The sequence below is a fragment of the Dermacentor albipictus genome, chromosome 7 (genome assembly GCF_038994185.2).
Source record: "Dermacentor albipictus isolate Rhodes 1998 colony chromosome 7, USDA_Dalb.pri_finalv2, whole genome shotgun sequence".
In the NCBI taxonomy this organism is placed as follows: domain Eukaryota; kingdom Metazoa; phylum Arthropoda; class Arachnida; order Ixodida; family Ixodidae; genus Dermacentor; species Dermacentor albipictus.
The window spans coordinates 28746086-28773917 of NC_091827.1; the positions used below are offsets into that span (position 1 = coordinate 28746086).

General features: G+C 46.8%; 2 protein-coding genes across 3 annotated transcripts in view; one reads left to right on the plus strand and one right to left on the minus strand.

The window, feature by feature from the left end:
• LOC135917449 (uncharacterized) overlaps nucleotides 1–26344 on the plus strand; it is a 65256-nt gene extending 38912 nt beyond the window's left edge. For both annotated transcript variants that reach the window (XM_070521816.1, XM_065451012.1), the window contains exons 2-5: nucleotides 3808–3993; nucleotides 12849–13048; nucleotides 16920–17060; nucleotides 20716–26344. In XM_070521816.1, the coding sequence (XP_070377917.1) occupies nucleotides 3808–3993; nucleotides 12849–13048; nucleotides 16920–17060; nucleotides 20716–20845 (657 nt within the window). In that variant the 3' untranslated portion in view covers nucleotides 20846–26344. The remainder of the gene's footprint in view (nucleotides 1–3807; nucleotides 3994–12848; nucleotides 13049–16919; nucleotides 17061–20715) is intronic.
• The window catches only part of LOC135917447 (probable methyltransferase TARBP1), a 42337-nt gene continuing 39243 nt past the window's right edge, over nucleotides 24739–27832 (minus strand). The window contains exon 25 of the mRNA XM_065451009.2: nucleotides 24739–27734. Coding sequence (XP_065307081.1) covers nucleotides 27572–27734 — 163 coding nt within the window. The 3' untranslated portion in view covers nucleotides 24739–27571. The remainder of the gene's footprint in view (nucleotides 27735–27832) is intronic.

Here is a 27832-nt window from a genome sequence, read left to right on the forward strand (position 1 = left end):
TTTTTGGAGGGGCCAATATATCATTTTCAACCAGATATTGCACTTAATATTCAAAGATTCGCAACGATTATGCTTTATCTTTAAACGGACTTGAAACTTCGCAAATTAAAAGATGATATTGCTCTATAAATTCAACGATTCGTAACGATTACGCACGCGGGCAGAGACTATACTTGACTTGCTGTGTTTACGAAACTCTGAGGACTTGGAAATTTAGAAATATACAAGTGTTATAGATAACGTCACCTGCACGTTTGAAGCCACAAGCATGGATTTGACAAATCTATGTACTAGCCAGAATTTTCACTGTAGCCGAACGATTGCAGTGCCAGAGTTTCTTCTAGTAATTATTGTAGGAAAACTCTGTGTTTGAGAGTATACAGGGTGTGCTACATAATTTTACCAAAAAGTTAAAGATAAGCAAATGCCACGTAGCTGGATGGAACCAAGGTAATGTGGTTTGCCGTCGCTTAGAGATACTCAGATTAGCTTCTTCATTCCACCTAATGACAAAGTTCGTCTTAGTTAGTTAATCAATTTCTCAAATGTTATAAGTAGACTGAAAGTGTAAACGAGAAAATTGTAGAGCAACACGTACGAGAAGCTCCCGATACGACTTTCTGTTGCTCAACACGTGCTGCATAAAAGTGTTTTTCCGAACGTGAAAGAAGCCCGCAAACACCAGCTAAGGGCCTCTGGCGGCCAGTCGCGCGGCAATTTCGCGTGCATTCGTGCACCGTTATCGCTGCGCTCGTCTGCTCTATCGATCGGTGCCAAAGTCATCTGCCACTCTCCGAGAATTTTATTCATCGATCGCCCAACATTTACGACACGTCCATTTAGTATAGGTACCAAGGCACATTGTACTCAGTTTTAAGCATGAAATGCTTCTAGCTCCCCGTTGTTCGCGATCAGCTAAAACCAAAACCGTTATCCGGGCACTCAAACGAGAACACCCGGGGAAGTTTCGAGAACACCCGGGCAACCAATCAACACCGCACTACATACGCTAGTTACTTCCGAAACAAGTTAGAAAAAATATTGCTTCCAAGTTATTCCTAAAGTCCCAACCACACGTACGCGTTGGAACGCGTCGGCACGCGCCGCGCTTACCTGACGTCGCGTCGCGCCCGGCAGAGGGCGCGCACCCAAACGATGCAGGAGCTGCCGCGCGCTCGTCGCGGCGCCAGGACTCATCTCATCGTTACTGCGTGAAATGAGCCGAGACCTTTTTAGCGTGTCCGGTATTCCGGCAAGCGCGGGCGGTTTGCCGGTTTAGCGGGGGCGTAAACGTGAGCGGCCAGATTGGTGGCGCCAGCTGGTGGCGCAAAGCTCAACCACACAACCACAGAGCTAATTACTGTATTCTGCTTAGCTGCTGGGGTAAATATTCGACAGTGGCGTAATCGTGTTCACAATTACGCCGCTGCCAAAAATTTGCACGAGTGGCGAAGCAGGATATGGTGAGTTACTGCAGTTTTAGCTATGCGTTTGTCTGGTCGAGCTCTACAACACCAGGCGGCTTCACCGCTCACGTTTACGCCCCGACCATCCGGTAATCCGCCCAAACCGCTCCCGTTTACCGGAATAGCGTACCAGCTAAAAGTCTCTATTAGAGACCTTCTGCGTGTTCGGTATTCCGGCAAGCGCGGGCGGTTTGCCGGTTTAGCGGGGGCGTAAACGTGAACGGCCAGATTGGTGGCGCCAGCTGGTGGCGCAAAGCTCAACCACACAAACACAATGCCAATTACTATATTCTGCTTCGCTGCTGGTGTAAATTTTCGACAGTGGCGTAATCCTGTTCACAATTACGCCGCTGCCAAAAATTTGCACCAGTAGCGAAGCAGGATATAGTTTGTAACTGCAGTTTTAGCACTGTGCTTGTCTGGTTGTACTCTACGCGACCAGGCGGCTGCACCGCTCTGACCGCTCACGTTTACGCCCACGCAAATCCGGTAATCCGCCCAAACCGCTCCCGTTTACCGGAATAGCGGACAGGCTAAAGGTCTCCATTCTTTACTAAGCGTTGTGCGACGCCCACTGATACGCCTCGAAGGTAAGTTCATCGCTGAGGGGTGCAGGGCAGTCACAGACGACGTACTGATTCCATACGTTCTTGACGGCCCGTTCCTGGAAGGCGTCTATACATTCTAACACGATAGGCCGCCGATCCACAGTGCTCGTGTTGTGCAAGAAGTGCCGGAAGAGCGCGCCGTAGGAGCAGCTGTCATTAGAGAAATTCGGCGCGCCATGGCTGCCAAGCCTGCTCAGTCGGTAATTATAATCAGGCTGAGCAGGCCCGATCATAGTTTCAACAGCTTTCGCGAGGCGGCCTTCGTTGCACCAAAGTGCTCGGCATGTGATGCGTCATTCACGTGGCTGCAAAACCTCACCCGCGGCTCTGGGACACTTAATTAGGCTTATTCACACCGGCGACTGACAGTGGTCGCGCGACCAAGTTGGTCGCAAAGCTACCAGTCGCAAATGGTCGCAAACCGTCGCTTTTCTCGAAAAGCGACCATCTTGGGCCAGTCGCTCACTGCGCGATTTTTCAGTCGCGCGACCGTGGTCGCAAAACTGATAAACCAATCAGCGGCGCACCGGAAGTGATCTCTCACGTGTCTACATCCGGCCTCCTCCCGCGTCGCGGGCAAATTCCGCATAGATTCCGAGAGTTCTCGCTGTGAACGATAATCTCCGGGATTGCGACTTGCGGGTCGCGCTCAGCCGGGCTTGCCGGTGTGAACATCAGTCGCCTTCGGTCGCATTTTGATCGCGAGTCGCAAATGGTCGCGCGACCTCCTCAATTCGCCGGTGTGAATGAGCAATTAGAATGGTTGTAAAACGTAATGTCGTAGCTTCTTTCGCAGTAGTACTCGCAATATAGTGAGAAAGGAAGTCAAACATTATATTTGTAAGCAATCATCATACTGTCTTTCGTCACGTCCTGTCTACGAAGTACACAAAATGGCCCCCATCGTGGCGATGTCATCGGTTCCGCTCAACAAGCTTTCCCTGGCTTGGGTCGCGCGTAGTGGAGTGCAGTTTCTGTCGGCTTCTGGAACACAGCAGACGAGTACTGTCGTCATTTTCAACTTTACATGGCTAGGGCATCTCCACATGTCTGCCTGATGCAAAGGGCACAGCTAAAGTTGCTCATGATCATCATCATTCGGCAACTTTTTTGATCCAGTCGACCAAAACTGCACGTTTTTTTTTTTTTTCGCAAGATGTGAGACCGGATTAGTTATTAATCTGTGGTATGCACAGCGCGACAGCAGAAGAAGGACTGAAAGGCACGACGGAAGCGGCGGAGACAAGCGCTGCTGTGCCCGCGACGCGGACAACACATCGCCGCAAACGAACGTCACCTCCGTCTTTAGCCTCCGTCCGTTTAGCCACGCTCGAACACATGCTCTGGTCTTGCGAAAGAATTGAAGACTCGGCGATCAAGGATGCGTCCAGGTGGGGGCTGCACTTCGCAGCCCGGACCTGGATGAACAATTCTGGGCTGTCCAGCAGGCTCACGATGTGGCCGTGAGGCTTGGCCTTCCGGTCCCGACGTGGGAGCGGCCCGCTTAGTGATTAATTATCACTACTTGCAGGACCAAATAAAGTTTTCCTTCCTTCCTTCCTTCCGTCTTCTTCAGTTGTGCCTTTCCGTCCTCTGCCTCTGTCACGCTACGCACATCAACGTTTCTCGGCAATCTCTCCTGTTGGCAACAGTCGAGAGGGGAGGATAATTGATAATGCGTATACGCGTCAACAACAACAACAACAACCAATAGTGCAATTATACGTCCACAGATGCGGGCCGCACGTGTGCCCGAGACGGCCTGCCTCCTGGTCATCGTCCTCCTGGCCGCTGTGTTCTTCCTCGTGGCAGAATGTCACGGCACCGAGAGTAGCAGCAGCGTGAGCTCCGACGGCACCTTGCAACCGTGGCACAGCAACGCCTCGTCGCCAGACGGCCGCACGTTCACTAACTCCCAGGTGAGTGTCTTCGAGAGCGGAACTTCCTTTCAATCGGTGTCTCCTTGACTGGCCCCTTTCTTTATAGGTACCTTTCTACTTGTCGAGAATCAAGGTACCTGTAGGATCTTTGTGGATATTTCCCAAAATATTCACGTATGCATGCCTCCTGTATTCCTTGATTACGTATGCCTCTATGACTGCTGGTATATCTACTGAATCAAATGCCTTTTCGTAATCTATGAAGGCCACATAAAGAGGCTTATTGTACTCTGCAGATTTCTCGATTGTCTGATTGATGACATTGATGTGATCCATTGTAGAGTATCCCTTCATGAAGCCAGCCTGTTTTCTTGGCTGACTGAAGTCCAGCGTTGCCCTCATTCTATTGGAAATTATATGAAGGAAGGATCAGCCCCGGCTGGCCCCCGCATCAGTTGAAGTGTGTGTGTGGCGGAAGTCACATGGTTGGTTTTTTCCGTTGGGACTGGTGCGGCCATGCATCAACGTTGCCATAGCAACCGCGTTCCAGAAGCTTTCGCTGCTGCGCTCTATAGGCCTCTGAAAATCGAGGCAAGTTTTTTTTTCGGCCCGTGTCTTTATCGCAGCAGATTCTGTTCGCGAGACAAGCTGACGCTAGAGTGTGGTGCGTAAGCTTGAATGTTGTGTTTGGGGTCTATGATTGTGAATGTTAGCCAGCGATAGGGACACTCAAGTAATCACGGCGCGGTTCCTCGTCGTCGTCTTCAACGTGCCACGGGAAAGCACAGGAGCCGCCGCGTCTGCTTCACTAAAACTGCCACAGAAGTTTCGTAGACTTTGCAAGGTAAATATACCTGGTAGCGAAGCTTCCATAGGAGCCCATACGTTCAAAACATGGAGGTCCATCACCGGCTCATGGGGCTTAGCGCCATCTGTATGTGGTGGGAACACTTCCGGCGGAAGAAAAAATAACGTGACGCCATGTCCGTTAAAAGCAGAAGTGACGTCATTTTGTTTTCAAAGGCGCGAAATTCGTTTTGTTGTTCTTCCTTTGGAGCTATATATTCAAATGCCCCGCCATTCGACTCGATGGGCGTTTCCAGCTTTCAGCGTGGAAAGCGATGCAGGAAAAGGCCAGCCGTACGGTTGTCGAAATCGCATCCCTGCGCAGAACATACTTTCTTTGGAGGCGACGAAAGCTTTAGGTGTAGAGTGCTGATCCTATTGTCGAATGCCAAGTCCGTCGGCCGGCGCAGTCGTTCGATAACAACTACACAATTATCTGGCAGTCGTAACTCACTACTTCTGACTGAACAGATTAAGAAGCAATGAAGCTACCCGCGTCACCAAATTCAGACAAACTTCGACAAGCAAGAAAGCACAAATTGTGAGGGGGGCGTATTTCAACAGGTGATACGAGTGCGCCTTTCTGCCCATTTCAAGACGTGCATTGCACTGCGAGCGATAGTGGCGTCAACGCCCCCAGTAGCGATGGGCGCTGAAAAGAAATGCATTTATTAATAGAGAGTTTTAGTATAGCGTAAAGCAGCAAACGCAAAGAGTTAGCGTTAGCGTTAGCGTTGCGTGCACCACACTGCGCATGCGCTATACGTAAACGCTGCTGGAGCTCTTACGTACGTACGCTATTTTCAGGATTTAGCGTTGAACGCTAACGCACGCAAGGGGAGCCTTACGTACGGCAAGATGGCGGCGCCAGTCGAAGTGAGAGCAGCCCGCTTCGGATCTATCGAGTCGTCTGCCTGCACTGGTAGGCTCTATCCTTCCCCACTAATGATCGTGTTCACCTTAGATTTGTGTGATGATGCTTCGGCAGCGGTGCACAGGTGACAAATGGGCGTTGTTTACGATATACGTTCTCGATTAGCGGCGCAGTAGGCTTAACGAGAGGGTTTGCTCATAGAGTTAGTAGAACAATTCTATGGGTTTGCTTAATGTGTTTGCTGTATCCGCCTCGAGATGGCGCCCAAGTGTATTTCGCTCGTTCGCTTGGTGTAAAGCCGCATGTGGAGCCGATGCATGTCATGTATTCCGCGGCAAAACACAGTAGTGTGGTCGGTGCTGTGGTCACAATGCGTGTGCGTTTTACCAACGACGACGATATGAACCTCATGAAGGAGGTTTTCGCCTTGAACCCATTCGGATGGACGTCAAGGTGGGCGTCCGTTGTAAAAAATTGGAAAGAAGTGGGAAATCCGCTTTTTGGAAGCGAAATTGCCGGCGAAACGTCCCCTCCGGTATAGCTTCGATGATGAGTGGATCTTGAGGACACGTAGAACCTGCGCGGTCGCTCTCGTTCCCGAAGCATGAGGGCGTCTATGTGATCCCAACTTAAAAAGGACACGTAATATGGGTCCCACAGAACACTCGATCGCGGCTTGCCAAGAATAATGGGTGTGTTTCGCGACTCTCGACAAAACAACGCTCAAACCAAACACCTACATGCGTAATTAACGCAGCGACTGTGGCTTTCGATAAGCTTGGCTTAGGGACAGACTTTCGGATTCGGCATTAAATAAGCTCGACATTTCGTGTGGATTTGGATTTTCAGTACTTTGTGTTTTTACATCTAGATGGCGCTGCATTTGTTTGCGTTAACGTTAACGCTTTTCTCCGTTCCGCTATTCTAAAACACTACCTTGTGCCGCGCAGTGCAGTCTTTCTTTGCGTTAGCGTTGCGTCGCACGCTAACGCTAACGCAAGGATTTTACGCTATACTAAAACTCTCTAATAATAATAAAATTAAATGTATTTATTTAACTCATCACGAATATATAAAATTGACTAGGAATTTTATTTTCGTTGAATGAATCTAACTGTGTCTCCTTTGAATTAAAAACGCGTTTTTCTTTCCCAATGTTTGTTCCCTCCAAACATAGTCGCGCTTCGATCGCTGCTCCCATAACCCCCCATGCTGATGTCGGTGACAATCTGTACTGAACCGCTTTTCGCCCGAAGCTTCGCGACCTATTTGAATCGACCTTGGACTTTGTTCTGACGCGCTTCGGCAGAACACGCTTCCGGCGGCTCGTAGCGATACAAGTTCAAAGTTCGCGCCTATCTGCTCCGGCGAGCTGATTGGAGCCACTAAGGGCTGACGAACATGGCTGCACTTGCAGCTTCAAAAACGTGACGTCAGGGCCTACTTTGTTTCTTTCCTCCACGATTTCAGTACTATGCTCAGTACTTATCACCCCCCCTCCCCCCCTCGTAGCTCGCATCAGTAGGCAGTTGCCCACCTGAAACTAGACTTCAATTGCAGATTATAGGGGGGGGGGGGGAGGCATGTGTTCCTCCCTTCGCGAAAGTGGCCTTTTCACGTTGTTCCCGAACTAGGTGCCTAAATTATGCGAGCTCTTATGAGCTATATTGCATGTGCGAACACTAGCCTATGCAGTGCTTGTTCAGCGCCGTATAATCTGCTCTAATCGCACCTTCGCTGCTGTGATGACGACCAAGGAATGTGGCATTGATACTCGCATAAATTCACATGAGTGCACATGGACGTTGCGTCTTCAATATGCCACATTATTGTTCGTAATTTTCAAGATTCCATTTTTTTTTTACCATTAGATGCAAATGAAACGCACGAATTTATCACAGAAAGCTACGATAGGCAAAAGGGAGGAAGTATAACAGCTTTAGAGAAAGGGTTATAACAAAGCATTTATATAGCAAGTATTCAAAAGCGGGATTCTATTTTTCTCGCAGATACTGTTTACTCAAGGATGCAAGACATCTAGCTACCCTCCGCCGTATCGTGTCGCTATTTTTTTTCTTCAATTTTATTGTTATCGTTCGTCGCGACAGAGTATCCGATCTAGGCGGCAAGGGTGAAGTGGTCCTACGTGAAGCTACAACAGGGGCTGTTGCAATTAGCAGAAAAATATATACAGTCGTTTGAAAATCTGGCCCCGGCTTACTTGCTATTAAATATCAACCGCCTCTAAATAAGGAGTTATGCAGGCTGCTGCTACGCGAGTCCTGGAAAGCTTGAAAATCAAGAGCTTTTTCCTTTTGGTCGTTAAAAAGTGTACCACGATTAAGCAATTGATTAAAATGACGCCTAAAGCAACACAGCAACACAGGGGTTATCTATTTCACTTATTTCTTCCTTAAGGACCCAAAGGCTCTATATTGGGGAGGGAGGGGAGAGCACACAGAGACATGTAAGCATGAGATAATACAAGAATAGAAAATATCAGAGCAAAATGCGGTTACCATTCAGAATGCGATGTTACCACGCAAAATGCGAGTTAAGCGAGAAGCCGAGGGCTCCGTTTAATATTCACCGCGAAAGGTTCTTTCAAGAGCGCCCGAAGCTCTCCACACAGGCGTTACGGCACTCCTAACGCTGTGGCCAGCTAGGAATCGAACGCAGAACCTCGCGCTCTACACCGGAACGTCATAGCCACTGATATACTACCAAGGCGGGTGCCCAATAATGTCAATCAATGGTAAAAGAAAAAAAACATAGAAAAAAATACCCGCGTTTTTTTTTCTCATTTACATATTGCGCACGCATTCACACGCGCTGATCACGGCCACCTCGAGCTCGCGCACGAGATGGAGTTGCTGCAGGGGTGTCTCCACCCCGTAGGCGATGACTTGGAAACCGCGGTCTTGCCAGCTTCGGACGAGACCCGACGAGATGGACTCGCTTCCGATCGCCACGGCCGACGACCTTGCTATGACCGGAACCAGGCGTTCAATTCCGTAGGCCTCGCTTATTAAATCCCGGTAGACGCTGGAAACTACGCTGTCCGCCCGATGTTCCCGACTGCCGTTAACGCCGCTTACGAAAGCGGTCGCCAGGCTCACTACTTGCAGGCGTAGCCGGCGCAGGAAGGTTACGTCGTTCGATGCAACGATGATGCGATTCTTTGCGTCGGGGTACTCCACGACAACTGAAATTAGGGCCGCGATGGCGTCGTAGCCCGGGCTTCTGAAGAGTAGGAGGGCAGAGAGTTTCAGCGCGTCGAGTTGTTTCAGCACGGAACGTGCAGGGTACGTCTGCTCTCTGCGCGGCTGGGTCGTCTCCACCGTGGTCGTCTCGCACGGCGTCGTCTGCAACGATAGGCGTAGTCCTTCTGCGGTTACCTTCGCTTCCAGAAGTACTCCGTCGAAGCGGCGTGCGGCGATTTCAACCAAGGGGTCCAAGATGTCCAGACTGTCTCGCCGCAGGGAGTTACAAGACGTCGCAAAGATCCTCCCACGCCTTTGTTCGCCGTCTAGTGGCACAGTCAGCACGTTCTTCGCGCGTCTCGAATGTATCGTGCCGACGATGTTGCAGCACTTGTCGGTGAGCGCCAGCATGATTGCACAAACGACTAAAATCGCAGCGAACTCCTTGAACATTGTTGTTGCCCGTGTTGTTACTGCTGCCTCAAAACATGGCTCGTACCCACAGGAGTGGCCACACCAGGTTGATTGAAAAGGGCATCGAACAAAATACCAAAAGGGGCGAAGGCAAACATTCAAAACGAACCATTAGACAACTAAATGCTATAATAGAAAATTGTTGTTGTTACTGAAGTACTATAGCGCCAAACAGACGACACAAGAAGAAGAGACACGGACGAGCGTCTCTTCTTCTTGTGTCGTCTGTTTGGCGCTATAGCACTTCAGTAATATGCACCAACTGGCCCAACAAAAAGTTTTGTAGTTGTTGTTGTTGTTTTAAAACATGGCTCGTACCCACAGGGGGGATTGGCCACACTGGGTTGATTGAGAAATGCACCTAATAAAATACCAAAAGGGGGTAAAGGCATACGTTCAAAAGGAAGCATTAGGCAACTAAATGCTAAGAGTAATTTCTAGAGGGCCTATACATAAATTTAGGATAAAATGAAAATAAAGTAAAGCGTCCCACAGTTGATGCCCTAGCAGCGAAACCTTCCTGACGCTTCAATGAACTTGTGTATAGCAGTAATCATTGACCCTTGGCTTGTGCCTAATTGACAGGCGCCAAAGGACAATATGCAGTGGCGTAGCTAGTTCGTGTGGCACCCGGGGCCCATAGGTCTTCTGTCACCCCCCCCCCCGGTGTAGCCGGCGGAAAGAGGGGTGTCTTCAGACGTATATGACACCCCCCCACCCACCCACTGGCCCCTTGCACCCGGGGCCCACGGCCCCCCCCCCCCCCCCCCCTGTTGCTACGCCACTGACAATATATTTGGTGAAGTAAGCGCTAAACCCAGTTTACTGGTTCGAAATAAGAGGAACATTCTGCGGAGGGAGGAGAAGCGGCGGCAAGAAAGAAAGGAAATGGTCCATAGATTCTGGTTCATTGCAAGAAGAGCAGAGGTTACTTACGAATAAACCAGATCTATGGAGGTAAACATTTAGGCGGGGAATTCTAAAACGGAAGCTCGTTAAGGTCACCTCGCATTGTCGTGAAAGGCATTTGCTCGTGTCCCATGGGAACTTTAGGTGTCGTAGATCATCTGCGGAAAGTAGGGATGAACCATTACAATTTAAATATAAAAGACGTTTAAATCTAGCTCCCGTTATAAAAGCGAAATGAGGAAGCATATTTAAGACAGGGCCGTTTAGTGACGAGGATGCGAATGAGTCACCTGGTTCATCAAAAAAATCCACTATGACCGGGGACCCAGACAAAGCGGACTTCGGACGTTCGGGGCAAGCGTCGATAATATACTCAGACGGTGTGACGGATTATCAGAAGTTAAATGAGTACAAATTGAAAGCGCAGCAGTAACAACAACTATTTTAGAATTCTGCGGACTCAATTGTCTCATAACTAGAACAAATGCCAAAAGTTCTGCTAGAGATATTGGGGTATAATCAGCGAGACGGAGAGCAAGAGAGAAAATTGTTCCTCTTTAGGTCTGCGAAAGCAGCGCTAATTTCTTCCTTCTAACTAGTGGCTCATACTCTCTATATACGAGGGATCGGCCGAGACAGGGGTGAATAAAGCTAACAAATATAAAAATTATGTGTCATTTGCTTATTTGGGGAAACAAACCTTAAATTAGGTGTTACAGACAAAAATGAGTGACGTACCCTAAATCCATATGTACTGGGGGGGGGGGAAGAGACGCTGTTTTGTCAGAAAAACGAAGCATTAATAGTGATTGCAAAATATTACACTACACAAATTAAGGTTCGCTGTTTTATCGACTGCCTATATGTTGCAGCAAACATTCGCTTACTGATTAACAAGCATAGGGTCACGCACGCACGGGCAAACATCACAAGTTTTCACTCGATGACCGCGAGCACTCGATGACCGCGAGTACTCGATGACCGCGAGCACTCGCCGTCATGACGCTGGCGTGAAGAGGGCCGGCCTCGTGGAGCGAGGCTGGCGTTCAAGAAATCAAAATGCATAACTGGTTAATTAACATAATTACAGTAGTTAACTGTTGAATTACGCCGCACATCTCGAAACCGGTGCCATCCTCAGAATTCGTTCAAGGTTGATATGCGAACTCACTATAGCTACAATCCGTACATAGAAATCTGTGTTGTACGTAAATAAATTAAAGTTGAGTTAGTGTAACTATGTTAATTATTCGATACAGAGTTTTTGATTTCTCGTAGAAGTAACGGCCGCTTAATCGAGCAATTCGGCTCAACGATTAGAACTGCGCTATCTGCCACAGCAGATTTCTTTTGTCACAAATTTTGTGCAGCTAAATAAAAACACGTTTATGTAAAGCGTGAGCCAAATGAAAGCGGAACACGCGGAGTTGGAGACATCGAATTGTATGATATCTTGAATCTTGTATGAAGTTGAGTATCATTGTGAAGAAGTGTTAGTGTCCTTTCTTTTTAGAAGAAGAAGTATTTTAATGATTGGAAAATGTAGAGAGGTCGGCCGGATAATGGAGCATCTGGCCTGCTACTCTACGTAAGGGAAGGGGAAGAGGGGAAGAAAAAGGGTCACAATGGGGGATGATAATGGGAGGAACGGGGTGAATGACACATTAGACAACTGGTATCACAGGCGTGAGTCCAGGCCCGGGTCACCTAGGAAACGTGAAAGTGCACGCATTGTCTCTGTCGTCTGCCAACTCTGTGGCCACGCGCCTAGCAAGAGGTCCTCCGACAGTGGTCCATTGTGTAAATGTCTCAGTGTATCTGCCAATGTCAGTCTTTCTCGCGCATACTCGGGGCACACCACGAGCACATGTTCTATAGTCTCTACAGCGCCACACACTGAACAGTCCGGGAAGTCTGTCCGTCCAATAATGTGCAAATATTTGCGCGTGAAGGCGACGCCTAATCGCAGTCTGTGTATCAGGCATGTATGAGGGCGTGGAATTCCACGCAGAATAGGAAATATTTAGAGCGCAGCTCTTGGGCGCCCGTTCCTGTGTCAAGAGTTACGTCGAGACTTACGCTCGGTTACGGGGGCCCACGTGGAGGGGCTTTAACGTAACCGAACGGAAAAGCACAGCGAATGATGAAAGAGCGAACGCGGAGCACAGCGGGTGATGAAAGACGGCGATAGCGAAGAGAGCGCGAGGAGGAAAGCGGAGGAGGGTGCAGCGGAAAGCGGAGGAGGGTATGAAAAGGAAAGCGTAGCGCCGCGCAAGACGGGCTCTGCGGCGACGAGGGCTACGAGATGGCGCCGGAGTAGCGCGCGTCAAACATATGGAAACAAAGCGCTGCATGAGCGGAAGTCTGTCTGCGGCTGCTGCTGCGAATCCCGCCCACGCGTCACCCACGCGCTGCCTCTCGCGACCTGCCGATTCCCATGGTCTCCCATGATATCCCATGGTCATTCCTTTTATTTCTTAATGGATATATAGGTTTCGAGATTGTCACGTGACGCTCCCCCGCAATGTTTTTCACCCTTGCTGATGACGCAGCAGCGCGCTCTCTGACCCCTGGCGGCGGCCTCGCAGGTGCTGGCCTTCAACGTGTCCAACTTCGTCGCCGTCATGTTCATCAAGGCGCTGCTCGTGGCACTGGGTCTCGCCACGGGATTCAGCGGATTCGGCCTCTACACGGCCAGGCGCACCGACCCGCCCGAGTTCGCGCTGCAGTACCGGCCCGGGCCGCCGTCGCAAGCGGTGCACGAGCCTCAGGATCACGGACACGTGCGGTATGCGGCACGAACGACATCCGGCGCTTCGCTCTACCCGCGGCCTCCGAGATCGGGCGGCGTCGACGGCGCGCACTGCCCAATCACGGAGGCCGTGTTGTATCCATAGGGTTTTCTTGAAAATTTGAACTATATGGAAGTTCCGCGTTGCGATCGCGCACCTACCATGGTAACGGCTATTTAATGTCTCCAAACGCACATTGGATTATGAAGAACGCCGTAGTGGAGGACTACGGGTTGATTTTAACCACCCGTGATTCTTTACCGCATTGCATTCTGCCCTCTTCGAAATGCGGCCGCTGCGACTGGGATAAAACCCGCCACCTCAAGCCCAGCAGTGCAACGCCATAGCCAAGCCACGTCGGCTGGTTGTTATATTGACATTAATTGATAGCGACAGTAAAGTATCATAAGCTATACGAAGCAGGGTTCGTAGTTTCATCACCCGTACAAGTTGCTGTAAACATTCACTTACTAATTGAACTAGCAAGCGTGGAGTCCCGCGCGCACCGGCGAACATGAACAGATCTCGCTCGATGACCGGAAACACTCGCTGTCACAACGCTAGCTTGCTGAACAGCGCGAACAGAAGGGAGCTAGCGCTTCTGCTGCCTCTCCCGCTGACATGTCTCCGAAACTTGCAGACTACGCGACCTCCAGCACCAGGCGCGCAGAAAGACAGCGCACGCGCAGCCACCAGCCAGCTCACGCCGATTTCGCAGCCGGCAGAGAGTGGCCTCCAAGATAGGGTGCGGAGAGCGCACGGCCGGGTTGAGGAGGAGACGCGAGCTCACGCTCCCCCCCCTCCCTCCTAGGGCGCTCTTGATCACGTCACCTCCTAGGCATCAAGCCTCCTAGTGCATCAAGCCTCCTAGTGCATCAAGCCTCAGACCCTTCGCGTCTCACCCTCGCAAGCTTCCCCTCGCACCAACATGCGTCGCGCTTTTGCGTAACATCACGGCGACGCCAACGGCAAAAATTCGCCCGGAGTGTCCACATTATTGCTATCGCAATTGAAACATTACACACAGCGCAACCGCGCTTTGTGTAAGCCGCTGTGGTCTTCTTGCGCAATTCCGCGTAGCCTTCTTTTGAGCAAATATCTAAGCGAAAAAAAAATGGCGGAATTCGACAGAGTCGGGAACAGCACCTCGGAGCACTTAACCCATTAAAGACCAGCGTGACCATATGGTCACGGTAGTCTGCACAGTGGATTTCAATTAATTACGATTAACAAAACGGCACCAAAACCACCTTTGACGCGCCGTTTGACAGATTATAGTTCCCTTTATGGATACCAAGTGGCAGCAGCTGTCAGTGGTTTTGTGAGAGCCCCTTGCAAAGGATGGAATAAGTGTTGCTCTGGGAGTAGCGTTGCCATGCATGGCTCCAAGGGGTAAGCATGTTTTTCTTTTCACTACTTCTTTAAGCAGTAGTCAGATATCCTTCCCTCCGTATTGTTCTTTGAATATGTGACCTTCGATGAGCAGTTGTGAAGGATTAATGTTTGATTTATCCATGAAGGAGCGTTTTATCTTGCGCGTTGCCATATGGTCACGCTGGGCCTTTAGGCTACCTAACTTTTTATTTATTTTTAACTGCATTCTCATCTCTTGCACGGCTGTTGGCGCGTTCTCGCAGTGGTTATTTCTTATTTTATTGTCTGAATAGGTTGATGTTGGAAGAAATAGCGAAGCAGTCGTAGAGGAACATGACGACATGTCAGTGATTTATATCGAGCCGCAAGAGGCTAGTACCTATTCGGGTGAAAACTCGGCCGATGACGACTCAGGTGGGCTCATTGACATTCTAAGCAGGGCTCATTGACATTCTATTAGCCGGCGCTGAAACTGTTTTCTTTGACGGACGCCGCATTGGTGGATGCAACTCGGACGATGACGACCCCGGCGAGCGAGGTGACAGAATATCAGAGGTTTCTTCTTCTGTATTTGATCTGGCCATTCCGGCAAAATTATCCACTGCTTTTAAGTGGATGAAGGGTGATCTCCAGACAAGCCTTGGCACATTTCCCGACCCAAACTTTGCTGCTTACATGGACTTTTCACCTGTTGAGTTGTTCGATGTTTTTGACAACACCGTACTCGATAGGGCATGTACTCGTATGTCGAGAAGAAGCGAATCAAGGTGGCCCATCCGAACACTGTAGCTAAGTGCAAGATTTATAGGAGGTGCGGCCCAGATGGATGCAAATGCAGGCGCCCATAGGATTGTAATCCGTGGCAAAAAGTGGTGGTGGCCGATTTTCACTTCACTTTGTGATGTATCTATCAGCAACGCTTGGGCGCTAATTCATAGCACAGGGTTCAACGCCACGCAGGTGGAATTCCGCAGGCAAATTGCACAAAGCTACCTGATACGATGGGACAAAAAGCCTAGAGGACCTGGTCAACGCAGAATACCCAAGACTGGTGATGCCCTGACTGGTACGCGGTGTGACCAAGTGGCCCACTTTGTTGCACCGATACCTAATGGCAAGAAGTAGAGGTGTGCATGAGATAATTGCAACAGCGCGGTGCACACACAATGCACAAAGTATGACGTCGGCATGTATATTCCAAGATTTAAACCATATCACACTAAATAAGTGCTCGACTATTCGCTATATATGTTTTTGTGATGTTTCATGGCTTGAAAAGAATGTTTTTAACTTCGCGTACTTTGCTGTAGCGTAGGGGCCCAGTGTGACCATATGGTCACGGGCTGTATTTCAAAAACTAATTAGGCAAGAGTAATAATTTCTTGCATGTGAATTATTAGTATAAATGTAAGTTAAGATATGACATTTATTTCAAGATCACAAAAAAATAAGGAAACCGGTCCCTAATGGGTTAAGCTTTCTACGCAAGGCGATTTTCGCTGGCTGTCTGAGCTTCGTTCTTCCCGGCGACCGGAAAGAAACAAGAGTCAGTGCTACTGGTCAAGGTTCCTGCTTCCAGAACTATGTTGAAATGAGATTACGTCCTCGACTGTAATCTCGTAAATAATTTTTATTCATCATTTTATGACAAGGTCTTAGCTGAGTTCACACGGGGCTGGCGTATCTGGGACCTCATTATCTTGTGACTGCTTAAAGAAAAGTACCATCCAACTTAACTGCTGCATCATCCACATGATCGGCGAAGTGCCATAGTTCAGCACGAAGAAAAGCTAGATTGGAGAAGCAGGCAGAGCAGAGAGCTGCCGGCCACGCGAATGTATCACGCGAGCTTTAAGCCTGTGCTTTGAAGCCGTAAACAATGGGGGCTAATAGGCCCTATGCGTCATGGTAGTGTGAAAGAGCAACAAAAAGAAACGCAGCGAGGGGCACATTCCAGAATGTCAAGCGCTGAAAAAAGTGTCGCCGATAAACAAGATACGAATGAGATGAAATGAGTGAATAAATAACATGAAAGAGACAGAACAGAGGTACAATCAACATTTAATCAAGGAAACATTTGAACTGCTATGTACGTTGATCTTGTCTTCTGTAGAGTCGACATGTGTCAAGTGTTTTACCCTTTTGTTTGTTTGTTTTCCATGTTTGTTGCTGCACTATACAATGTTGCAGTAACTCCGTGTTGTTCGCGTTATGTCGCCGGTTACTTGCGCATGCAGCCTGTGAGTGTGACGTAGTAGGCAAGGCCTGTGACATAGTCTGTGGCCGAGGCAACTCGCTCCTCTGAGAACAAGGGCACGGTCGCTTTCCTGTGGACTTTCGGTGGAGTTTGCAGCACTGTGGCCTTTCTTTTTTTTCACTCAGAGACAATTGTTACCGTTATATTCACCAGGACCGTTTCTTTTCAATGCCCAAAGCCAGTGTGCGGCCCTTTACCTAGGAGATAGCACAAGCACCCTCACTTCCTTTGTGCAGGTGGGCGACCACATACCTGACTTCCCTGAACACAGGCGACTACCGGTGCCTCAAGAGGATTGCATGTGAACAGCCTGAAAGGGCCCGTTTCTATGCCAGTCTAAAGGACACGATCGTGGCCGCACTCAGGATGATGCCATGGTAAGCACACGCCTGTGGTTTTGGACAGGGTCACTACGGTAGCTCTAGTTTCGAAAGAAAAAAAAACTTGTATATTCGACCATTCGCATAGTTGAACCACGCTGCACAGAATTCCAAAAACATGTCCTGTTCGTTTTATGCTCTGGTGTACCAGACGGCAGCATAAAATTTTCCTTTTTTAGTCCGCGACTACTATTCTGAACTGAGGTTTTTTAGCGCATGAAAAGGGACGAGAAACAATGGCAAGACGTGGACACAGCACTACGCTCTTTCAAGTTACTATTCTGAGTATTGTCGCATTCCGCAATATTGTCGAATTTGCAACTTAGTCAGCTCCGATTGGCCCAGAAGGCTGCTATGGGCTCTCCGATTGGCTCAAAATGGCACCACTACAAAATTAGGCATGGCGGAACTCGAAAATGCCCAATGTTTAGAATCGTACTCCTTCATGTCACACAAGAACGACTGAACGAAATCGCACGCTGAGCTTCGCAGTATTTTAAGTGTGCACATAAGTTAATGTTCTGGTATCATCTAAATGTATTGAACAGAAGAAGAAATGACATGTAGATTATTTCTTTACCGTTTAGCCGGATTTGCAACTGCATGTTCTGCATATTATACAAGAAACTCACTTCCGGGACAACTTATAGGGCATTGCAGTACTCGATCGCCTAAGCTGCGGTGCTTTCCTCCTTGCAACACTTCATCGCTGAACGCAGCTAAGCAAGCGGACCTGCCAAAGTCAGAGTTCCCTGGCATAGGCTTCTGCGCACGCTGCCACCAATTCAAATACTTGTAAAACGCAGAAATGGTTTCTTTGTAAGAATTCCTGCGCAGATTTTGAGAAAATTTGTTGCTTTTCAGGAAGCAAGTTAAATTCTAGTGACTGCAGAAGCGGAATTCTGATATAGAGCTTGGAATTTTTTCGCAGATATAGCCGAAGATTGCTAAGTTTGAAAAAATATACTGAAGCCCGAAGTTTGCAAATCCGTAACTCTGCATCAAAAAACAGATATCGCAGTTCAGTCAACTGCATTCATACAACATTCAAAGAGGACAAATTTGATATATAAATTTTTATCATACGTGAATTTTTACATCTATGAGAATTTTGCAATAGCCCTACTCACATATCATTTATTGGAGAGTCATGTATAACACACCAACCTTGCCTGTTTTAGATGTACTATTAGATGCAATTAACGGAATTAAAATATCATTTTCATTGTTGAGTTAGAGAATTGTAAACTACGCAATTTAGTTTTCTGAAAGTTTGCAATTTTCAACTTTTTATTAAAAATCGACCCAAATAGAAAATTGCCCTTCTCACAGTCGCTGGATTTTAACTTTTTTTTTCTTTTAAGTGTCACAAACCACGTCAATTTTGGCATAGTGGTGGCCAAGAAAAACGATTTCTACTTTCCTGTCTATTTAGATAGGACACCCCAAGTTAAACCTCCCCTTAAGATGTATTAGCCAACCAATCGTTATTGTCATTTTTCCCCCTTATTGTCCTTTTCATGTGCTCTAATCCTTTAGCGGCACAGTCGCCTCAAGGGCCCACCACAAGCTTTTTTCTCTTTTTCGTGGTCGAGATGTCCTGCATACGGGAGAAAGATTTGTACTTTCTGTCTGTAATAGGCGTAATGCATAAATATGATAGTTAGCAACACAGCGTAGTTCATGTAATTCCTGTCAGCGATGCATACCTTCCACTATAGTGGAAAAACAAAAATATGTTGCAGGTTTGCCCAAAGGGCGAATTATCATAAGCTGCAGTGTATAAGAAACTACACGAAGTATGACTCAGAGCCTTACGGACATTGTAAACTGCAGTGGCATCACGTGCCTAAGAAGACACATGGACAGCACCGCGCGCGAGTGATCACGGTCATGATGCTGGCGTTATGTGGAGTGCTGCAGGATGCAGGTGCTTGTCCCAAAGCGAACATTCCATGCTGCTGCTCCCTTTACCATATTGCACTACGTTGAGCTTCTGAAAATCGGAAGATCAAGTGGCCTCCAATACACGGCGCGCCAGCGCCGTTCGCCCCATCCATGGGGAGCATGATGACGGCCCAGGCCCGCCTCGAGAGTGTCCGTGTAATCGCTATCGTGATAAAACATTGCTGTCTAGACACTAGACAACAGTCGTATGAGAGAAAAACGCGTGCATCTGTGTTCCACAGGAAACAATCTAGGAGGCCACAGGGAAAATGACAAATTTTCCTCCAGAATTGTTTGATCAAGGCTGGAATGGATGTGCACTGTGCATCCTAAGGTGTTAAAGAAAACTAACCCTGCATTTATTAAAAATAACCTATTTCGTAGACCACGCAACCAACACCACGAATGTCAACGTTATGTCACATCAAGTGGCACAGAGTCTTACAAGATGCCATTTCTGCTGCCTATGAAGTTGTGGAATGCCGAAAATTGTGCGGCCTACGGGGTTTGCAATAATCGTGCTCATTTAAATAAACAACAATGTGCAAAAACAAAATTTGGGTGCATCCATCTTTTAGAGGCGAGTGGCGACTTCGATGCCATTACAACAATCTACTATCTTATTATGGTTGGTAAGTAACTGATGATAATGTTTTATTTAATGAATACTATGAAAGACCGTGCATGACATACACAGTTACCCAAATTGGCGTCAAAGACCTTTATTGAAGAGTAGCACATAACCGAATGACCCGAGCTGGTGTTAGGAACGTTCACTGAAGAGCACCAGGTACCCAGAGCTACATACCCAGCGATCCAAGTTAGCCCAATGGTTGCTTTTGAACCCCAGCACAGAAGCCCAGCGATCTGCCCATTTGACTGTGGACTACCTACAAAAAAATTGAATTCTAGTTTTATGTGCCAAAACCACGATCTGATTATGAGAAGGGTGCTGGTTTGTGCTAGTTGGTGGCTAGTTAGTTCAATGTTGGTAACACCATCATTTGTGGCATGCTTTGAGGCCCGCCGAAGTGACGGACTCTGGATTAATTTTGACCTCTTGGGGATTATTTAATGTACACCCAATGCACGGTATATCAGCAGTGTGTGTGTGTGTGTGCGTGTGTGTGTGTGTGCGTGTGTGTGTGTGGTGTGCATGCGTGTGTGTGTGTGTGTTGCGTTTAACCTTATTGAAATTCAGCCACCGCAGCCAGGATTTGATCCCGCACCCTCGGTCTAAACAGCACAATGTAATAGCCATTACGCCACCACAGCGGGTCCTCAGACTACCTACAGTGGCCCAAGTTGGTGGGAAAGAGGTTAGGTGCAGACATAGACTTAGAGACAAACTGCTGGGTGAAGTTTCTAAAGAATGCTAATAGTACTAAAAGAAAAGGTGCCAAACAGCCCTACTTTTCCAACTCTTTTGAATGAGAGACAATGTTCAAAGTGAGTAAAAGCTTTTATTGCCATGAATCAGGTACTATATGCAACATACAATAAACACCATTACGAAAGTTCAAACATTTGGCAAGTGCTGGCAGTGAGAATTGACACTACTTATTTTTTTTAAATTTTTTTTTATTCCTTCAAGGATACTGAGCACAGGCATCAAGGGCTTGTTTTAATCGACAGCTGGAAATGTTTATCTGGAGACAGTGCTGCGCAAAGCTAACCGCATGACTGAAACTTGTCTCCTTTTCAGGATGTTCCCTCACAACCCCAACCACGACAAAATCACAGAGGAAGTGAGGCTGGCTGCACGCATGGGAACAAGGTACCATCAACTCTGCCGCATCAAGTTCCCGTGCAGAAGCCTCCCATCACAAAGATGACATCGAGAGCGTTCCTAACCTTTTTTTTACACATGCAATGCAAATACTCCAAACACAGCTCACAATGCTTATACTTCATATGCACATCATCATGTAGATGATGCAATCGTTTTATAATAGGTTAATTCTGTCACAACATCTCACTCACTGCTTGCTTATAAAAGGAAGCCGTCAATTTAAAAAGAAGGGTAGATGCTTAGTGTAGCTCAGTGTAGCTCAGAGCTTTTAGGTTTTACTTTCCTCGCTGCCCTTGTTTTGTGTAGGCGGTAAAAGCCAGGGAAAAAAAAGTTCAATGAGTCATGAAAAGCTAAAGGAAGCTTTTCTGTACTGCTAAGATTACAGTGTCAGCTGCCTGACTGCTATGTCGCTGCCTCCCGCGCTCAACGAGCAAATACTATAAACCTTCCTCTGGAGAATTTTAGCCAAATTCTGTGGCGTAAACCGCCGTGTGGCAGTCAGCGGAGAAGACTGCCCCTTAACATGGCCTTTGAAATTGATTGGGTTTAGCACTGACGAAGCAAAAGAGGGCTATGAGAGATGCCATTGTGGAGGGGGGGGTGGCTCTGGACTGACTTTGACCAACCCACATCCTTCAGCGTGCACTCAATACATGGTACGCACGAGCATTTTTTTGCATACCGCCATTACAGTTAAACCTCAATATAACAAACTCGGATATGACGAACTAAAACTAATATCTGTCCTGCCAATATAAGCATGACACGCATATGTGCTTATAACGAATATCGGATATGACGAACGTATGTTTGCGTAGGGTGCGACTTTGTTTTGACAAGGCTCGACTGCATAATGCAGCTGCCGCAGCCGGGACTCGAACCCACGACCTTACGCTCGGCAGCGGAATGCCACAGCTGCTGAGGCTAATCTGGCAACTTATAGTTAGTATAATCTAACTACACAACTTCCGGCATAGAAGCCATATTGCATTTGAACATGTTTAGTTGTTTGCCGCAGCAGCACGTGTGACAGAATCGGCCAAGGCACACGACAAGGCAACGCGGAAGGCATTGTGTATCCACGAAGCTCCAGAGCAAAGTTAAAAAAAAACATCAACCAGTACATAATCTGCTTATGAGAATAACGACACTGCAAACATTCAGCCTGTGTTAAATTGTTCTAGTCCATCCAAGAGCAGAACTCCCCGTGCAAATGGCATCAAGGGAGCGGCCCTGGAAGTGGCTTTCCCTGCACCTCATGAAGTCAGCTTGACTGGCGTAATGCAATGCCACCCATATATACAGATATATATACTATGTTAACGTTAATACACACCTAATGAAACAAATGAGCATGGTTGTTACATTTGTGATCAACAAACCATTACTTGACAATGCTTGTGCATCAAGTACTTTAAGAACATTCACTGAACAGTATTGTTAGTACGTGCACCTCTTCAACACCATTAATGATGAACCACAGCTATGGCAAACATATGTGGCTGAATAGAGAAATTTAATGCTGCAAAAGCAGCTTAAACAGACTATTGCAGGTGAAATCAGTGTCACAAACGAATAAATTCATTTTCATCAAGCCATAGATTATGACTCGCAATAACTGTAAAATGGGGAACGAAATGAAATACAAGAGCATTTCTTTCTGTGCTTTAGGAAATGTGTTCAGGCACAAATGAAATTTCAAGTCGAATGTATATATGTGAATAAATGTGCACTGTGAAAGAAACTGTCTTAGATCTCTTCCTTATGCTGCTGTAAACACAGACTGGCACAGACTGGCAATGGCACAGTTGGAGTTTTGCATTTAAAGACAGTTTTAGCCGAGGCCCATCCCGATTCCCTTTTTAAATGTATGTTCAATGCAGAAATGCTACTATTAGAGAACCACTGAACTTATATGAATGAAGGGTGTTGTGCATAAAAGAGAAAAGCACAATTACTGACTGGCAGGAGTGGATTTTTTATTTGCATTCTTAAGTATCTAGTCAAAATACCGTAGCTGAACATGAAAGACTTAGAAAAATAAAAATTTAACCTCCGAAGTCCCAATGTCAATAATTTCACAATGGAAACAGCCATTGCAGTCCTGTGAACAGCAGTCAAGACCACCAAATATAATGTGTCAGTTTACAATTTATTTTAAATGGTTATTCTGTACACATGTATCCTGTTAAGGCCCCAATAGTATTGGACATGAGCAGTCATTGTATCATCACAGCTGCGCTTCAGTTATGTGCAGTGCCTACACAAGCAATGCTCTCAGTAAACAATTGTTTCTTCCTGTTCTGGCCAAAATGCTATGAGCATCATGTTTGTTGTAACATGGCATCAGAAGCGGGATATAGACACCATGTCACCGGGAAGAACCAATTGCATGTCGAGAGCAGTCCTTAGGTACTCGGGAGACAGCATGCCATCAGTACTGCACATGACTGATGCGCAGCTGTGCCAATACGATGACTAGATGTGTGCAATACACTATTCACAAACTGTTGCTTTATGCCACTCCCCAATGTGATACACAATTTTGTCTGCTTTAGACATCCTAATTATTATGATCATTAATTAAGATGTAATTTAGAGAAATGAAATATGTATCTTTTCATTGTGGGGTTGCCCAGAGTGCATTCTTAAATGTAACGCTTCCAATTTTTTTTTAAATACCCAATTAAAAAAAAAATTGTCAAGAACCTGAGCACCTGAATAAAAAATGTGCTCCCAGCAGTCTATCTGACCTTATCTTTCAGATTCAACAAATTTGTTCAAATTTGCTCAGCAGTTACCTAATAAAAGTGTTTCTGCATTTGACATGTTCTTGAAAAGGAGCGGTAAGAGCTAAGATATCATCCTGATGAAGTGTGTTAAATGTGTGGCAAAGATAGAAACGCAGTCACGCTTATTCAAAGCTTGGCAATTTACAATCTTTAGATACGCAAAGTACACCACAGGTTTTCAGAAATAAACGAATACCACAATATGTATTTAATACAGTTTTCTCTCACTAGATAGTTCATGTCAACATGTAGCAGCATGCACTAAATTATACTGCCACAATCCAAACAGTACATAAAAGAGCATTTGAAGCGACGTCTACCTATTTGTATGGCACTGGATACATGCAAACGAGCTTTAAATGTAGGCTTCAACAAAACAAATGACACAGAACAGGCCCCAACACTGGGAAGTCAACAAAGTACCCGTAGATAATAACAAAATACTACAAGGCAGCTAATTCGTATCGCCTACAAATGCAGCATCCTACATACTTGAAAAGCAGCTACAGTCAAACCGCAATATAACGAAGTTGTACTTGCAATGAAAACCTTTGTTAAAATACAAATTTCATTAATTTGAGGTTTTTAAAAGCTTCAGCAGTAAAAACAACTTCACAAATTCCCAGAGCGCATCTAGTTGACAGTACTGTGTCACTAAACACTTATAAACAAATCGCAAGAAGGTCAGGCCATAATAGTATGGCTGTGAGCGCCAGCATGCGCGGTGAAGATCGCGCCGAGAGCAATGCATCTACGACGCTCGCAGCGTTCGAAATTTGCGTGTGTTGCGTCGCGTGGCGCCATAAATCTTCAATGCCACGGCTGAACGCGCTTAGTGACCCGCAGCTGCCATGAGATGGTGCTCACAAATTAAAAACAGAAGTGTAAAAAAAGATAAGAACATTCGTCCCGAACAAAAAGGAATAAAAAACGCCACAGTTTTGCCAGAAAGCTAGGCTGAGCACTGATAGCGATAGCAAAGAGACAACTACACGAAGTAAGGTTCGTAAATTTATCAATGTTGCACACCGCTCAGGTAAACAAAGTGGCGTAACATATCTCACTCGATGACCACGAACTCGTTGTCACAACGCGACCAAATGCTTCGCACGGCATCTCGAAAATTTGAGATTACGCGACCACCAACACTACAATGCATGAGCACAATGCACATCAAAGCTCCAAGTTCCTCGGCCACATGGCCCGCGTGTGAGGAAGAGACGCGTGCACTATGGGGAGAGAGCAAATAGGCGCACATTCCTGTGTCCGCACCCCCTCCCCCCCCCCTGCAGCACCAGCTTTCGTGTTTCTCCGAGCACTGTGAGCTGGCATGCACCCACATGGCCTCTGCAAGCTGTTTACCAATGCTACAACTGATGCAGCGGCATTTGCTGCTTACAGCATCTTGATGCACGCATTTCGACGGCTTTTTTGCCGCTCAAACTTTTCACGCAGAAGGACACTTGAAATAACTTTTGCCTCGGCTGACATTTTTACACTTTTCTTGCTACATTTACTAGCCATACAGGGTCCAAATACATGCTTGAAATGGTCGTTAAATCGGGGGGAAAATGCACAGTTTTCAATGGAACTAAGCTCGGGAAATCAAAGTAGTTCATCACATTGCAAATTTCGTTATATTGAGGTTTGACTGAATATAATTTCTTAATACCTAAAATTTATATAATAGTATTGTACACACTACAACACACTACACTCTTAAATATGAAACATAGTCGTAACACGCATATAGACAACATCTGAATGATCTGGATGACGTCGTTATCCCAGCCGACCTAGAATTTTGCCCATGTAGGGCATCACTATGACTAAGAGCATGTGAACAAAAACTAACATGGATAACGCTTTAGCAAGCACTTTCTTCGGCCATTGTGAGAACCATCTAAGTCCACGAGTGCAATAATAACTTTTTGATTCTATGTACAGGTTGTCTATGCAGAGAACTGAGATTGAGTGATAGCCTTGGCAAGGCTGCTACCTGATTCTGTTCCATGCTACATAAGCAACAGGCCGCCACAACTTTACAGAAGAACCTATCTGACAAGGGAGAATACATATTTGCTAATTCAAAGTAAAGCCAAAATAGAAAAAGAAAGATAACGCCATACACAACTTGCCATTTCAGAAGTGTTATGTGCCACATCTCTTCATTCTTACTGCAAACATGGAATCTGACAATTCACAGAGAAGTACATGCGATTGCGCTAAACAACAGAATTCAGATTACGAAGTATTGCTGCACAGATCAACATGTAATGTAGGGTAAGACTTGAAGATGTGAAGGCAGCAGTACCTTTATGTATCATGCGAGCACCCAAATTGGCATGGATCAGTGCAAATAGAGGAAAAGTAGACTCTACCACAGCCTTGCATGGCTACGCACACCAGAAAAATATACGGTGGCATGCCATGATAGATTGTGCAAAGCCTTTGGCGAGGCTATCGAGTGATGCGGTGGCCGACCTGTGCCAGGAAGCAATTAGAATGGCTTTGGTCTGACCTAAAGTTAGTTACCCACTACGATTTTCAGCATGGGGACACCTAGGAAAGATGCATGACATACTGCAGGACTGTGCGTTTTTAGTGCATTCTGCCTTTTCTCTAATGAGCCGACCCAGCAATACGAGAAGACGGGGTCAATGCCTGACGTAGAGATATATTGGTCATACATTTTTGGCCATGTTGACCCCACAGAACACGAGTATGGGGATGCCAAGGAAAAAAAGAAAGGCACACGATACAGCACTGTGTCCCGTGTTTTCAAAGTGCAATGCCTCTTCACTGGCACGCTAACTATAACGTAAAAAGTCGGGCCCGATGGTGGCCGAACACTGGTAAGTATTTGCACATTATTGGGAAATGCTGGTCCTACATAGGGCCATATTGGCTCTACATTGGCCCCAGGTCCCGTGCTGCTTGGGACACACGATGCAGCAGGGTTTCGAGTGTCCCCTCCGACACAAGAATGCACACATTTTCCATGGCGAGCACAACTTGTTGCTATATGGACTATGATGCAGAGGCCTGGCAGCAAGTACTTCAGATGACAGTGCTTTACCCTAGCAGCTTGCAGCCTGCTTTACCCTAGCAGTCTAATATGGAGTGACACGTTTGTTCCTTATGTTCACGGACAAAGCTTGGCATCCCCAAATGGTGGTAAACCTATCATGGCGTCCTCTCCTGGTTGTTACAAAATGCATCAGCAGTGCTTCAAAGGCGGTGCAAAGCAGCACCAAAACTGTGTTGCACCAGAGTGGGCTCCACTAGGGGCACTGAAACACCTGGTCGTTACTGCACTCGCAATACAGCTTGAATGCCGTCTTGCACAAATTTATAACGCTACAAGAACATCTTGGAACAGCTAGTTGGAAGTGCCTTCTTAGCTCTGAAGATTAACTGCAGGTACAGCACTTGCCTGCAGTAGTTCTGCAAGGCCTGTACATCAGTTCTGTATCAGCAGGCCTATACATATTTAACATTGCAACTACCAGCCCTGCCACCATCTCTGGCACACACTACCCAGACATATGACATGGCACATTATTTGCATCCTTCCTCGTTGCATCGAACATTTTACTCATGATTAAATTTAGCTATGGTTCAAGAGCTTCCCATGAGCAACAGTAAACTTCTGCATAGTAAGATGCCCCGCGAGAGAGTAAAAATCATTGTGCAAATGCCGCACCTTTGTCCTTTGACAATTCACTGAGCAGCACTTTGGAGAAGCTCATTAACGGTAGATATTTACTCACTCCATGCTTCATTCAGGCCACCCTTAGTGTTCCCAGGCTAATGCTCAGTTTGCTGGAAGACTTAAAAATGTAAAGGCTGCAGTGCCTTCGTAGGTGATGCAAGCGTACACACACTTTGCACTGCTCGGTGCAAGAAAAGAACGGCAATTCTAGAACAGCCAGTGACCGTTACAGCTGAGCAACATGATCGCACACTGCCAGAGGTTATTCCACGGCAGGCGACGCAAAGTGCTGCTTTGTGTATTCCCACACCAAGATGGCTCCGCTAACGTGAACATTGAGAGAACGTATGACACCGTGTTGAGGAATCTCGACACAGACGTCAAGCAGCTGAATCAGCTCAACCGGGAGTCCTTCCTTCTCATTTCTAAATGTGATAAAAGAAAGAAGTGAGAATTTCATTGTGACAATCTCTTTTCTCTACACGCTAATCATTTTCTGAGCCAACTCCTGATCTAACGAACA